General features: G+C 36.5%; 1 protein-coding gene across 1 annotated transcript in view; it reads left to right on the forward strand.

The window, feature by feature from the left end:
* Positions 1–13,613, forward strand: part of SUGT1 (SGT1 homolog, MIS12 kinetochore complex assembly cochaperone) — a 59,109-nt gene that overhangs the window by 40,059 nt on the left and 5,437 nt on the right. The window contains exons 11-12 of the mRNA XM_072410451.1: positions 2,451–2,558; positions 11,472–11,559. Coding sequence (XP_072266552.1) covers positions 2,451–2,558; positions 11,472–11,559 — 196 coding nt within the window. The remainder of the gene's footprint in view (positions 1–2,450; positions 2,559–11,471; positions 11,560–13,613) is intronic.

Here is a 13,613-nt window from a genome sequence, read left to right on the forward strand (position 1 = left end):
ATCTTTAAATAAATATTTGCATTTAGGTGGTGTTTTTTTTTTTTTTTTTAGTTTAAAGATGCTTGTGGGAAGTGCTGTGCTAACATTGCGTTACTGCCTTTGAGTTTTTTTTACATTGTAGCGTTTACTATTATACATAATCTACAAATTTCAAAGGCCATCTTGCTGTATTTACAAGACACGTTAATGACGGTGTTTGTACATGATATTCTACAGCTCTTTCCTACAGCCTGCAAATATTGTTGGCAAGAGGTTAGCTGGTATTTGTTCAATGTTAAGAACAGTATACAGTCACAAAATTTGTTTGTAAATGCTTGAGAATTTTTTTGGGATTTGTGTTTGAATTCTTAATAATTAAAAATGTATTTTTATTTTAAGAAACTTTTGTCTTTAGCCAAGGGTTTAGTGTAATTTAGAATTTTGCAGTGACAGTGAATAGTTTGTCTGCTTGCAAAACTGCAGTAAGTTTTATTTTGTGTAGCTACCCTTTCTAAATACAATATTATGTTTTTGGAGGCATTGATGTTCAGACTTTTCAGTTTGTTCATTTACACCTGTGTTTTAGCTGTGCCCAAACATCACAATAAAGAGTAGATCCACAGTAGAGTAGAGGACCACAGCTGAAACACAAAAAACATTTTTTAACTTTCAATTATGAGGCATTGGTCGAAATTATAATAAAAACCTCAAATATATGCATATAACAGAGAGAACCCCCCCCTCACACCAGAAAATTCCTTCTCTGGGGGCCCCTCTGCTCACCTGCAAACTACTGCTCTTTTTTCATATTGCAGTCGTCTTTATGGAAGTGATGCTGTTCCATAGACCTGTGGTGTAGCAATAATAATCCCCTCTTTTGCCAGCTGGACAGATCTGGGCTTAGTTTATCCTGGAGGTCAGCCATAAACTGCATGTCATGCATGGAACAACCATAAAAAATGAGAAATGTCAACACAATTTTCTGTAAATATTAGGGTAAATTGGATACTGCCTTGCACAGTAAGGTCTTTATTACATTTCTAGACATTTGTTTAGTAAGAGTTAAAATTGTAAAAGGTGTTTGCACAAAAAGACCTCTTAGTATGACTTGTGACAATGGTTGCATTGCCATTTAGGAACATTTTATGTAGAAGTCTAAAAAAGGAACGCATACTTTTAGTCCAAGTTGCATGTGTTATTAGGTAATGTGTATCTGTTGTGATAATAAGATTTTAAATATCTCCTGTTTTTAAAAGTACCTTAAACCTCTATAGTTATTTTCCTGGATTTCTTCCAATTTTATGTTAAATTGTAATTTAGGTCAAGCAGCCTTTGTAAAAGAAGGGGTTAAAGACTGCTTGTGAGAAATCTGTGTGCTTAACCACAAGGTGTTCAGGGTTACTTGAGCTTACTGTAATGATTACATTAGCTGGTAATATTTAGACAGAATCTAATGGATGCCTCGGTAAAATGAAATGACAGTTAAAGAAATGCATTAGAAAGAATGCACTAATGGTTTCTTTAAGTGCTTTTTGTCTTATCTATTTTCCTATAAAGAAAAGTAAAATTAATTCATCTGCATGTTGCAAGGGGTTGACCTTCACCTCTGCAGAACATATACTTATATGAAAGCTTAGATATTCATGTTTGTGCTTGACGATGCCAGACATTGTTACTTTACAAATTAAGCTTCATTGTGCCTTCTAAATGTTAAATGGTCAGTCCATTATGGAGGTTTATTTATAATCTGGTGAACTTTCTAAATTTATAAAGTGTGTGTATCTCACAGATTTACTGAAATCAGAACAATCTTTTCTAAAGCCTAGCCAAGCCTAATATTTGCTCAACTAGTTCATAATCTATAGGAATGGATAACCTCTTGTTTCCGTTTGAGTTTTGGTGGGTCCTGTATACGAGGACATCTTGGGTTAAACTCTGCAAATGCATTCTAATCAACACTATTGCATTCTTTCTAAGGTCTAACAATTACATATAACTTTTACCATACAAAAAAAAAATAATAAGTTATATGGCTCATCAAGCCATATGGACCTGTTGTATAGAGAATTGTGCCCACTCTTGTAGTAATTTGACAGGTGTGTATTTGTTTCCCCAGCGCTTTTCTTTATAAAGCCAGTACTTTCATTATATTTTTTTTGAATAACATCAGTTTATGTCAGTACATCACTCTCATTTACAAAACCTGAAAAGAACCACCTGCTCACTGCAACTGTTGGTGAATGGCTGTGCTAGAGTATATTCTGTTAGTTATTTAACACTGACCCTAAATTCTAATTAAGACTAATTTTCTTAAATTCCATTTTTGCCAAGAAAATTAAGAAATGATTGTCAAAGAATTTCTTTGTCTCATTCAGTTTGTTGCCTGTGATGATATGATCTGCATGATGTAGCTGCTTTCATAATGCGATGACCTGTATTAATGCAAAATGTTTTTTTGTTTGTTTTTATAGTTAAACGTAAATGTGAAGCTTCCTTCAGGAGAAAACTACAATTTAATGCTGTTCCTACTTCACTCCATTGTGCCAGATCAAAGTACATTTAAAGTACTTTCGACTAAAGTAAGTTTTTTTTGTTTTTTGTTTTTTTTTAATATTTTATTATTCTTTATGGTGGTTTTTGTTTCAAACTGGTTTTGTCTGATGTTCCTCTAAATTTTTTTTATATATTGAAATTGATATGTGTTAAAAGAGAAACATTTATCGAGGGGAAATGGTGGTCACAATATTAATCATTGCCACTTTATGATCAGCACAAAATATTCTCCATTTAGTGGTGAGTGTTATGGCTACGGTGGAGATCAGTGTGTATGAAACTAACATCTTCATTGCCACTTTTGTAGTAATTGGTCATTAAGGGGTCACTGCTGTTATATGTTAACTCTATGGCCCCTATGCATGGGTGCTTATCTCCGTTAGCGCTAAGGCTGAAAAAAGTTGCCTTTAGTACGCTATTGAAGTAAGGAGTTTCTGGTTGCTAATTTATGGTATTACCAGTACAATGGGGTTGGGGGTCCGTGGAAATCCAACAGTGGGGAATGGATTTTCTTCCAACTGCGAATAGTAAAAGTAACAATCGTTTGGCACCACGGGAGTAGCGAATACCGTCTTCACCTACCATGCCAAATAATGCCCAAGAGGGTGTAAAGGGCAGGAAGTTACCTGGGTGTCTTTGGATATATCGAGTAATCTGCCTCCAAAAAAGTTTAATTATAGTGCAGTACCAGAAGTTGTGAAAAAGGTCAGCTTTGGGTGCGCCACATTTAGGACAAGAGTTCGACTCTGTTAGACCCATGTGATATGCTCGGGGTGGAGAGATATATGCTCTTTGAAATAATTTAAAACATTTCACAGTATTGAACCGAGAGCACTGCTTTCCAGTACACTTGCAGCATTTGTAACAAAGATGAGGAGGCCAGATTTGCTAAATGTTGCTGCCAACCCACTAGGCCCGTGGATTTACCTATCAGTGAGGTTGTAGGGTTTTTATAAAGAAAGGAGACATAGTTAGAAAAACTAGATCCAAATTCCCTATGCACCAATAGGGCAAATAGGTATGGCCATTTTACCTTGTCAAAAGATTTTTCTGCATCATGGCTTAGTAGAGATATGCTTATTGCCGACGAAACCCAATTGGTGATCCCGTGATAAGGTATAAGGGATGTGTGAGCCTCATTAAAAGAGAGAAAGGGGATTCCACTGGCAGGACACTGGAGGACACCAATGGGACCAAGTAAATCTTTGTTTTGTGTGTTTTTTTTTTTTTTTTTTTTTTTTTTTTTTTTTTTTTTTTAGCTACCCTGAGTGTGGCTCGGGGTTACCGCTGTCAGCAGGTTTTTTTTTTTTTACCCCGAGCCACACTCGGTAAGCTCAGGAGGTTAATAGTTCATACAGAGGGGCTGAAGCTTTTTTAAGTACTCTTTGTAATTCTACTTTGCATTCCTCTTGCTGAGAATCTGCTCTCTTTACATTTGGGTTTTTTAAACTTAAAACACTGGCAGGACCAGATGAAGCTGAGCTTCTACGGGCCATGCTAAAAAGATCTTGATGCTGTTGGTTTGATCCTTTCGATCTTTAATGTAATCACTCCCTTATTAATGTAATTACTCCCTAATTAGTGAGTCAAGTGACTTGCTTCCCTGTTGCTTTAAAAACATGATTCTACAGCATTTGGCAGCTGCAGTTAGTAAAGTCCTCCACCACATGACTCCGCCACCAGCCGTGTATTTCTAGCATCCGTTACACATTTGATAGGGCCCTAGGAGAACAGGAGTAGCCCCAGTGCTTTGGCTGTTAACTTTGTGGGTGAATTGCTCCAAAGTACATACAGTGATGGAACATATTGATGACCTAAATCAAAGCCTGCTTATTGTATATAAATGTTCCTGTCTGGCCACAGTTGCCCCCCAATGGAATTGTGTGTTCATGTTAAGGAGCCATGGCTTGGAAGAAACTAGTCTTTAAGGAATTATGATAAGATTGTTAGGAAAGACCATACTCTGCCTGTGTTACACTGGGGCATAACAGAAATATATAAATTACAATTATGTACTAGTATAGTTACAATCTATGTGAAATGACTAAGAAGTAATGCACAGTAAATGGCATTTTCAAATTACTGTATTTTTCGGACCATAAGACGCACTGGACCATAAGACGCACCAGTTTTTTTAGAGAAGGGAAATGAAGAAAAAAAAGATTCTGAAACAAATAGTGTCCTAAAATATTTTATGTGCATTAAAAACCAACATCACAGTCATAAACACATGTAATAAACCCTGTAAAGTAAACAGCAGTTTTTTTGCTGTTGGAACACCTTAATTTTCTTGCTGTTTTATTAAAAATATGTGGTTATAAAATATTTTAGTACTGCGCCTGGTTTGTACATAATATTTTCATATCATTTTAACTAATCATAGACTACGTGATCACTATAGAAATAATATGATCAGAAGTTTTTACTCATTTTAGTGAGTCACAAGACTTAAACGTTCAGATAGCCGCTGTGTAAATGGTAATATTTTGCATTGTCTGCATGATTGTCTTCATGAATATCCCTTCGTGTGCTCTCACCCATCAGCAAGATCGGTTATTTCGCGGTCTTGTTGTGGAAGCGTGTCACAAACCTCAAAATGACAAGGGATTGTGGTAAATGTGCTTTGCATAATACTGGGTAATATTTGTTTTATATGAATTTGGAAAATAATATTTTGTTCTGTTAAACTTTTGTTGTGCCCAAATAAATTCATTTCATTTGCCCTGAATTACAGTTTTTAGCTAGCCTGAAGAATTTTTTTTTTTTTTTTTTTTTTTTTTTTTTTTTACAAGTAAAGCTGAGAATTAGTTGCTGCACACAAAAAAGAAAATCCTTATTGATGCCAAGAGTACAGCAACCTTAAAGGGTGCCTTGTTCCTGGCTGTGGTCTTTCTTTATAGTAATTGATTGTGTGCTGCTACAGACTGACTCATAATGGAAAATGGAAATTTTATTAAACGAGAATTGTCAAAATACGCTCTGGTTTGCTGTTTACAGCTACCAGAATAATTTTTTTCCTCCTTAAAAATTATCTATGTGGAAATATAGGCTAAGGCGTCCTCCCCTAGGAATGGTTCATTTAAATCTGCTTGAGGAAGCTGAAACTGCTCTAGGTTAAAAATATAGTTCTTTGGAAATGACAAAATAAAATAGAAAATAGATGGAATTTTGTATTCAACCAAGGTAGGTTTTATGAAAAATATTATGTAGAAGACAGATCTTATGCCCTTAAGGCATTAGCATTCTCTGCATAACAGATAGAAACAGAATGTTATTGAAAATCTAGCCAATGAAAGAATTTCTATTCTTATGTATGGCAGTAAATAAAGCTCTGATGTTCAGGGAACACAAGCCTTAATTGCTTGCACTGTTTGACAGAAGCATAGGCTTGGTAGCATAACTAATTAGTTTAGGGCATGGTAGTTTCTAATTAGTCAGAATATGTGGTGGCCTGCATGCAACTTGAGGTTTAGCTGGGGCATTTTTCATATAACTCCATCTGAAAATATGAATGTATGCAAATGGAACAGTTTCCTTAGATTGATAGCTTAAACAAAGAGGAAGAATACCAATTAGCTTCTGTGCCCTTGTGTGACAGCTGACAGCCTTTGCACAGAGAGCTAGGAGTTGCTCCGTTTATACCAGCCACAATCCAAGAACAAGTCATGTGCTTCATCGGGGTCTCTCTACAGCTGTATTAGGTTTCCTTTGTCACTTTTTTTTTTTATACATATTTTCTGTTTACTTTCCTAATGCATGTTAAACCATAATGCCTATTCCTAAACAACCCTTTCCCCGGGTTTAGTGATTTCTTTCATTATAAGGGCACCAAGAAAACATTTGTTATCTGAAATTTACTCCAAATACAGTATTTATTGATGCATGCTAGTAGATAGATATGTGCATTTTCTTCTTCAGATTTTTAGAATGGTGCAAGTAAACCTGAATTGCCAGTTTGGTCATGTGACTTGTGATGTCCTTGCCCACAAGAAGTTGGGAAATTTTTGTGGTGTGTGTGTATATTTATTATAAAACATTTTCCACCTTTATTGTGACCTGTACAATTCAATTGAAAAACAAAATGTTTAAATATAAAATATACAATAAGCTGGTTGGATAAGTGTGCACACCCTTAAACCAGTACTTAGTGGAAGCACTTTTTGATTTAATTACAGCATTCAGTCTTTCTGCGTACACACCTGCCATCTTGTTGGTTATCTTATCGGATACATTGTTCTTATCTATCCACATGAACTACAGAATCCCCTCCCTATATACTATGGATGAGAAGGGGAGGTTTTTATATTCCCGTACAGTTTTTCCTTGATAAAGTAGGGTGGATCAGTGTTGCTACTCTAAAACAGGAAGTGTGTTACTGGCATATTCACCAGGTAAAATAATAAAATAAAAAAAATGAAATAAGAATTTAAAAAATCTGTCTGAGGACTGGTAAGCTGCTTCATATAATATCTTTGTTTTTATGTTTAGATAACTGTTTTTATGTTTAGATTGAACCCTAAGATTCAATAGGGTGATAGCTGGTAATGGGGTAGACGCCTTTCTATTTCGTTATTGATTGACCTGCATTTAGGTTGAGACATTTTCGAGGGTTCAAGGAGCCTAATGCCATTACTTTTGAAATGAGCAGAATGAGGGATTTGCCCCAACATTTAGTATTGTTTTGAATATATTTAGTTTAGCAGTAATTGCCAGTTATACAAACAGGGAAGAAACACTGCTGGTTACATTTTCCTTCTCGGCTCTACCCAATGCATTTCACTGCAGGTGATGGGAGAGGATGTAAAAATTCTTTTTGACAAATTTATTTAGTAGTCCCTAAGATGTCCTCTGAGCACCCCTGATTTAAAGTTATCCGAATAACGTGTATGTTAAATAAAACAGAAGCATGGCATGTGTTGGTGATTTACAAGTAAATGGTCAGTTTTATATGATTTTTTTTATGGCCATTTTTGTGTCAATTTTTGGTCAATAAGGCAGCACTTACTACACCGTTCTTTTATGGCTCGAGTTGGCGGTCTGCTCATTGCAGTTGACCTTTAACAATTTTAAATAATATGTAACCGACGGTTTACCAAAGCGGAGTGATTTACATTGTACTATGCTATCATGCTTTGTTCATGTAATGTCCCACATCATGTGCTTTCTTCAAAGGCTTTTCGTTGCTCTTTGAGGATGGGGCTATGGAGGTGTTCACAGGTGTGCGCTCCTTCTGTTCATCACAAATTTTAGTGTAGTGGGTTGAAGTATGGCAGTCTGTATGTATGCAATCTTGCTGAGAAAAGTCAGCTCAAGCTAAGAGAAATGTTGGTTTGCACCCAACGAAAACACTGAAGGACCCGATTTTCCTCAACATCAGTTTAGGTGACCTGTAGAGCATAAATAAAAACCTCCTTCTCATCCTTATTCTCTTGTCTGATTGATTGAATCTATTACCTTCTTTAATTTGCTTTTCCCACTTGCTCGTTTCAAACTTATATTTTTTCTTTCCCTCTCCCTTTGCCCATGCGATCATGTTGATTCCTGGAAAGCATATGGTAATTCCTCTGCATGTCTTCAGGTAAACACTGAACAGGACAGATGCCTATGTAAGGACACAAGGAGCTCTCTTCTTACTATATTACCCAGAAGTCGGTGCTGCATTACAATTTTCACTTCCACAGCAGTAAAATAATCACCATCATAGATAAGGACATAAAAAAAATGGTTTTCAAATGTTTTCACTCATAACAGATTCCACTGCTTGTCCCAAACTAGAAGACCTGATGCAAAAAATGCTGCAGTCTTCCTTACACATTCACATGGCTGCTTTTCGCCTAAAATTGGTTAGGTGTTTGGTTAAGTATTATTTTGAAGCAACGCAAAAACAGAATGCAAAAAAATTAAAAGTGTGATAAAATGTACACAAAACAGTTTCAAGAATATATTAAAATGAATGTTGGTATGCTATGAAATTTTTATTTTAAAACATTTCTTTTATTCTCCGATGCCAAATTGTGTCAGCTTTGTGATATACATCAGGCACATTTCTCAATGTAATGTGGGGCCTATGTCAGGTTTTTAAAGAAGTGATGCAGCACATACACTATGTGTGATTATCACTTTTCTGTAGTGTGCGGATATGACTGATAAGGAAGCCGTCCAGGTAATGTGTTGATTTTTTTTTTTTTTTTTTTTAAACGTACTAGGTATAATTTTAATTTGGTGCATTGAAGGCCAATAAAAAGGAGAGGTGGGGGGGGGGGGTCAAAACCTCAGCAAATTGCCATATATGCCTTAGCCTTTAGAACCCTCTGATGTACATTCTACGTGTAATGATGGGACATGTTTGTGATTGGCCTTAAATTCTTTTTTTATGGAAGCCCCTTTTTTGCTAGTTAATACATCCCACCCTTCCTGTAATACAAGCCAATTTCGTTTGCTACTGTAGTGAAAATTTACAGCAAAAAAAGCTTCACAAAAAAAAAGCTTCTTGTTGAAACTAGTGGAGGCTTGGAAATGATTTTCTAGATAAATTACAGACTAAGTAAAGGTGATGTCTTTATTTATGCAGGAATCCCCACTTGATTCTGTGGCACATACATACAGATTTAGCAATGATATTGAAGCGCCTTTCAAATGCTGGAACTGCTGAAGATTACCAGCAGCCGAGTGGATGGAATATGTTTGCTTTCATAAGGGCAGAATTCAGTACAGACTGGTTCCTTCTGGGTATTGGTGCTGCTTTCCACAATAGTCTGCTTGTTGCAGGGCCTGTAGGGCTCACTAGGACATAATGGTCATATGCAGCAGTCCTGTTTGTTTTTTTCACAGTATGCGAGAACAGAAATATAGTTGTTTTACATCTTAAGGCACAACTTTATTGTGTGCATTATATGTCTGATCTGTACAACTTTCTATTTTGAGATAAAAAAATGAAAAACTTCACGGGGGGGTTAAACTCAGGTTAGAAAAAAAATTCCTTCAGTGTTTTCATAACACTGCTTGCACAAAACCATTCATCCTTGTGACTAGTTATTCACAACTGAAGAGCTCACCATTGTAAAATATGCAGATGGCAATAGCCAATTTCATTTATCATTGCTGCTCTTAACCTATGTACCCACGTCCAATGGTTCTCACCCGATAATCGGATGAGAATCTGGCGTGTGTACAGCGCCTGTCATTCATCGTCCGAACGACCATCCTGGCGGATCCATTGGTGACGAACTATCCTAATGCAAGGGAAGGGGGGTAGTGCGCAGCAGGGCGCTGCTTCGTCGCTCTCCCCCTCCCCTCTCTAAAGAGCAGAACGATGCTGTATGTACAGCACTCGTCCATGCATTGTTCAGTCCTTAGTCATTGGAAAAAAAATAATTGCACGTGTGTACCCAGCTTTACATCTTGTTCACATTGAATGCATTGTTTATTATTCAACAGGGTAAAATAAAGGTTTCAACATGGTAAACTGACCTTCTCTAATTGTCCTTGTACCCAATGCCACTGGGACTTGAAATGATAAAAAAAAAAAAACTTCCAATCGCTTAGATGACAGAAATCCAAAGTACCCAAAGTGACGCACACAAAAAAACAGCATTAAAGCCAAACCATCAGCATGATGGCCAGGGTAGCAGCATTCTTTAAAGGAAAGGGTCAGAAATTCAGCCTACATTCTCTCATGGCTTGTAGCCCTTAAAATGCCCTCATTTAATTCAGTCTTTTATTATTAATAATTGAACACACAGTAGCGTTTGCCATAATGTGCCAGTATGCTGAATATACAGTTGGGTCCATAAATCTTTGGACAGAGACAATTTTTTTCTAATTTTGGTTCTGTACATTACCACAATTAATTTTAAATGAAACAACTCAGATGCAGTTGAACTGCAAACTTTCAGCTTTAATTCAGTGGGTTGAACAAAAAGATTGCATAAAAATGTGAGGAACTAAAGCCTTTTTTACACAATCACTTCATTTCAGGGGCACAAAAGTAATTGGACAAATTAAAAAGCTGAAAATAAAATGTTCATTTCTAATACTTTGTTGAAAACCCTTTGCTGGCAATGACAGCCTACTGTAGTCTTGAACTCATGGACATCACCGGATGCTGAGTTTCCTCCTTTTTAATGCTCAGTGCACCCTCTGTATTTACTTTTATGCAGTTTTCTCTTTATGGTGGACTTGGATATCTATACGCATACCTGCTGGTCTTTTGGCATTGCTGAGTTCACCAGTGCTTTGTTTCCTTCCCATGATGTACCAAACTGTAGATTTTGCCATTCCTAATATTGTAGAAATTTCTGGGATGGGTACTTTGTTTTTCCAGCTTAAGGATGGCTTGTGGCATGTTACGCTATTTGTCTAAATGTTACAGTTGATTTGTAAATAGATGCACACAAGCAAAAGAAAAAATGTAGGGGTATGGACTGGACTAGTAAAGCCATTGACTTGAATCCTATTGAGTTTTGTAAGGTATTTGAAATGTGTGTTTCATTAAATGAAACGCACAAATTATGATACTGAAGGGATTTTGCAAGGGGTGGTAATACACTTCAAAATTCAACGTTGGGTACTGATGGGAAGAAATGCAAATTATGATTGGAAAAGTAATTTTTACTTAATGAAGCAACACTCGCTTATGAGGTGGGCACATTTTCACTTTACCCGTACTGCAGATAGTAACACTTGGAGTAAAATAGTAGTGGGGGGGGGGAAGAATTGAAGGCCTGAGGAAAACTTCTCACTCTATATAGAGAATTGAGCTACACAAAATCAGTGACTTGTTCTATTAAAGTTTTTTTTTCCGCATGATACTTTTCTATCACAAGGGGGAAATGAGTGCAATCTTCTGTCTGGATTCTCTTGCATGTAATTGTATATATTCACCTCATTTCCTTTATGCAATGATGTTTCAATTCTTATTTGTACTTTTATGGTTTTAGATTGAGATAAAAATGAAGAAGACCGAAGCTATTCGATGGGATAAACTAGAGGGTCAACCAGAATCTAAAGTAAAACATTTCACACCAGGTATGCACAATATCATCTACACAGTGTAATGATCGTGGACTCTTCCAATTCTTTACTGGCGACCCCCACATCAGTAGAGGATTGCCTATAACTTTACAGCGCATTTTCAGAAGCACTGTAGGCAGAATAAGTGCCTAGGCACACTTCCTCTGTTTATTCCAGTTGTAGGGAATTATATGTTAGGTACTGATCGCTTTGTCACAGGGGAGTATTCTCTGTCATTCACCATGAACCAGCATGGCACTGACCCCCATTTACAGTTTTTCCAGCAACAGTTTCAGCAGTGATTTGTCCACTTCTGTCTAATGCTGCTTTAATATTTAAAGGAAAGTGCAGTTGTACTTTAAGGAAACCCTGTCACTTTAACAATATTTGAAGTATCTTAACCATACCAAGTGCAGGCACCCAGAGACCTTGTGCATACGTGCAGCAGTGTTCTTTAAACCGTGTCTGATCTTTCTGTTATGCCACACTCTGCTATTGGTGAGATTTCTCAAAATGAATATGTGGAAGGAAGAGGGTCCATAAAGCTTTAGTAGAATGAAGAAGTGCTGATGTTTTGCCTGATTACTATGGTCTGGCATTTCAGTAAAGCAGTGGATGCAGAAAGCTGCTGCAGGTATGTACAGGAATGGTATCTTTCAATATTTTTAAAGTGATTGAGTTTGTGTATTCATGCCTCATATGTGCAGATTATGATTATCCCTTTTTTGTTGTGCTGTACTTTCTTTGTGGTGCTGTACAATATTGGGTGAGTAATGTCAATATTATAAATCTTGAAAGAAAATAAACATTTGAGGTGCATAGTAATCCAAGGTACAGTAAAACTGAGCCCTTCAATTTCAAAGGTTCTTCAAGGTTAGTTTAGAGCTGTTACACACATTTATAAGAATAACATGAACTTTCAGTATTACTGCCAAATATACTATTGATGTACATATTTAGAAGCGGTTTTGTACACAGAAGACTTTCTTTTTTTTTTTTTTCTTAATTTTTTTTCTTCATTCTTGACAAATGCAAAACTTTGATAGGTAGCAGAACCAGTCAAGTGACATGACATTTCTCTCTTGAAGTTATTCATGCCACGTAGGCAGTCACCCTGCCTTCAGTCTGTGATTGGACTGTAAAGAGTGGTCAGCAGATTAAGTAATTTCACTGCCCTCTAATCCATATGTCAGCACCTGTAGGACTTTTATTGGCAACTAGTGCTTTCTCTTTCACAGAATGTTTTTGTACATGTGTTACAAAAGGCTGAATTTTTGCATTTAAAAACACCTTTTATTTTACTAAATACATAACAGCATTTATTTAGCATTTTATTTTTGTCTGCAATTAATTTTGAGATTTGTTTTAAACTTCATTTGAAATATACAGTATTGGCTAAATGTTTCAGCAGTGACACAAATATGGTTTGCAAAATTTGTGGTCACAGTTTTTTGGTGGGAATTCGAGTTTTTAGAGTATTGTGCAGAATGTTTACACGCATATTAAATCATTACAAATATCTTTTTAAGCACAAACTTTATCACAAAAATCTATTTTCCTGTTTTTTGGCCCTGGCGCAAAATGATTAGCTAAAAAATACTTTAGTATAATCTTTTAATAAGCACAGGGGAAGGCGACAATGCGTCCATCTGAAATCACTCTATCATTTTGATTGCTATAAGAGGGGCAAATGTACTTGAATGTCTTGTATTAGCAATGGTTACATCCAAAAAGAAACCTCTAACCATCAAAATGGACTTGCATGCAAGGAAGTTACTGCTAAGAATATTGTATCTGAAGGAACTAGTTACCTGATTATCAAGAACATTAAGGCAAGAGGTATATTTGCAGTGAAGAAGGCTTCGGGACGTCATAGAGTGTCCAGCAAGCACCACAGCTGTCTCCTCCTGATGAGTCTGGTACGAAATTGTGTTGCCACCAGGACAGAGCTTCCCCAATATTAGCAGCAGGTGGGTGTTGCTGCATCTGCATGCATAGTTAAATGAAGACCACTGCTCAATGGTCTTGTGTCAAGAAGGGCAGCAAATAAGACACCTCTTTCTAATAAA

The sequence above is a fragment of the Pyxicephalus adspersus genome, chromosome 1 (assembly GCF_032062135.1).
Source record: "Pyxicephalus adspersus chromosome 1, UCB_Pads_2.0, whole genome shotgun sequence".
NCBI lineage: Eukaryota > Metazoa > Chordata > Amphibia > Anura > Pyxicephalidae > Pyxicephalus > Pyxicephalus adspersus.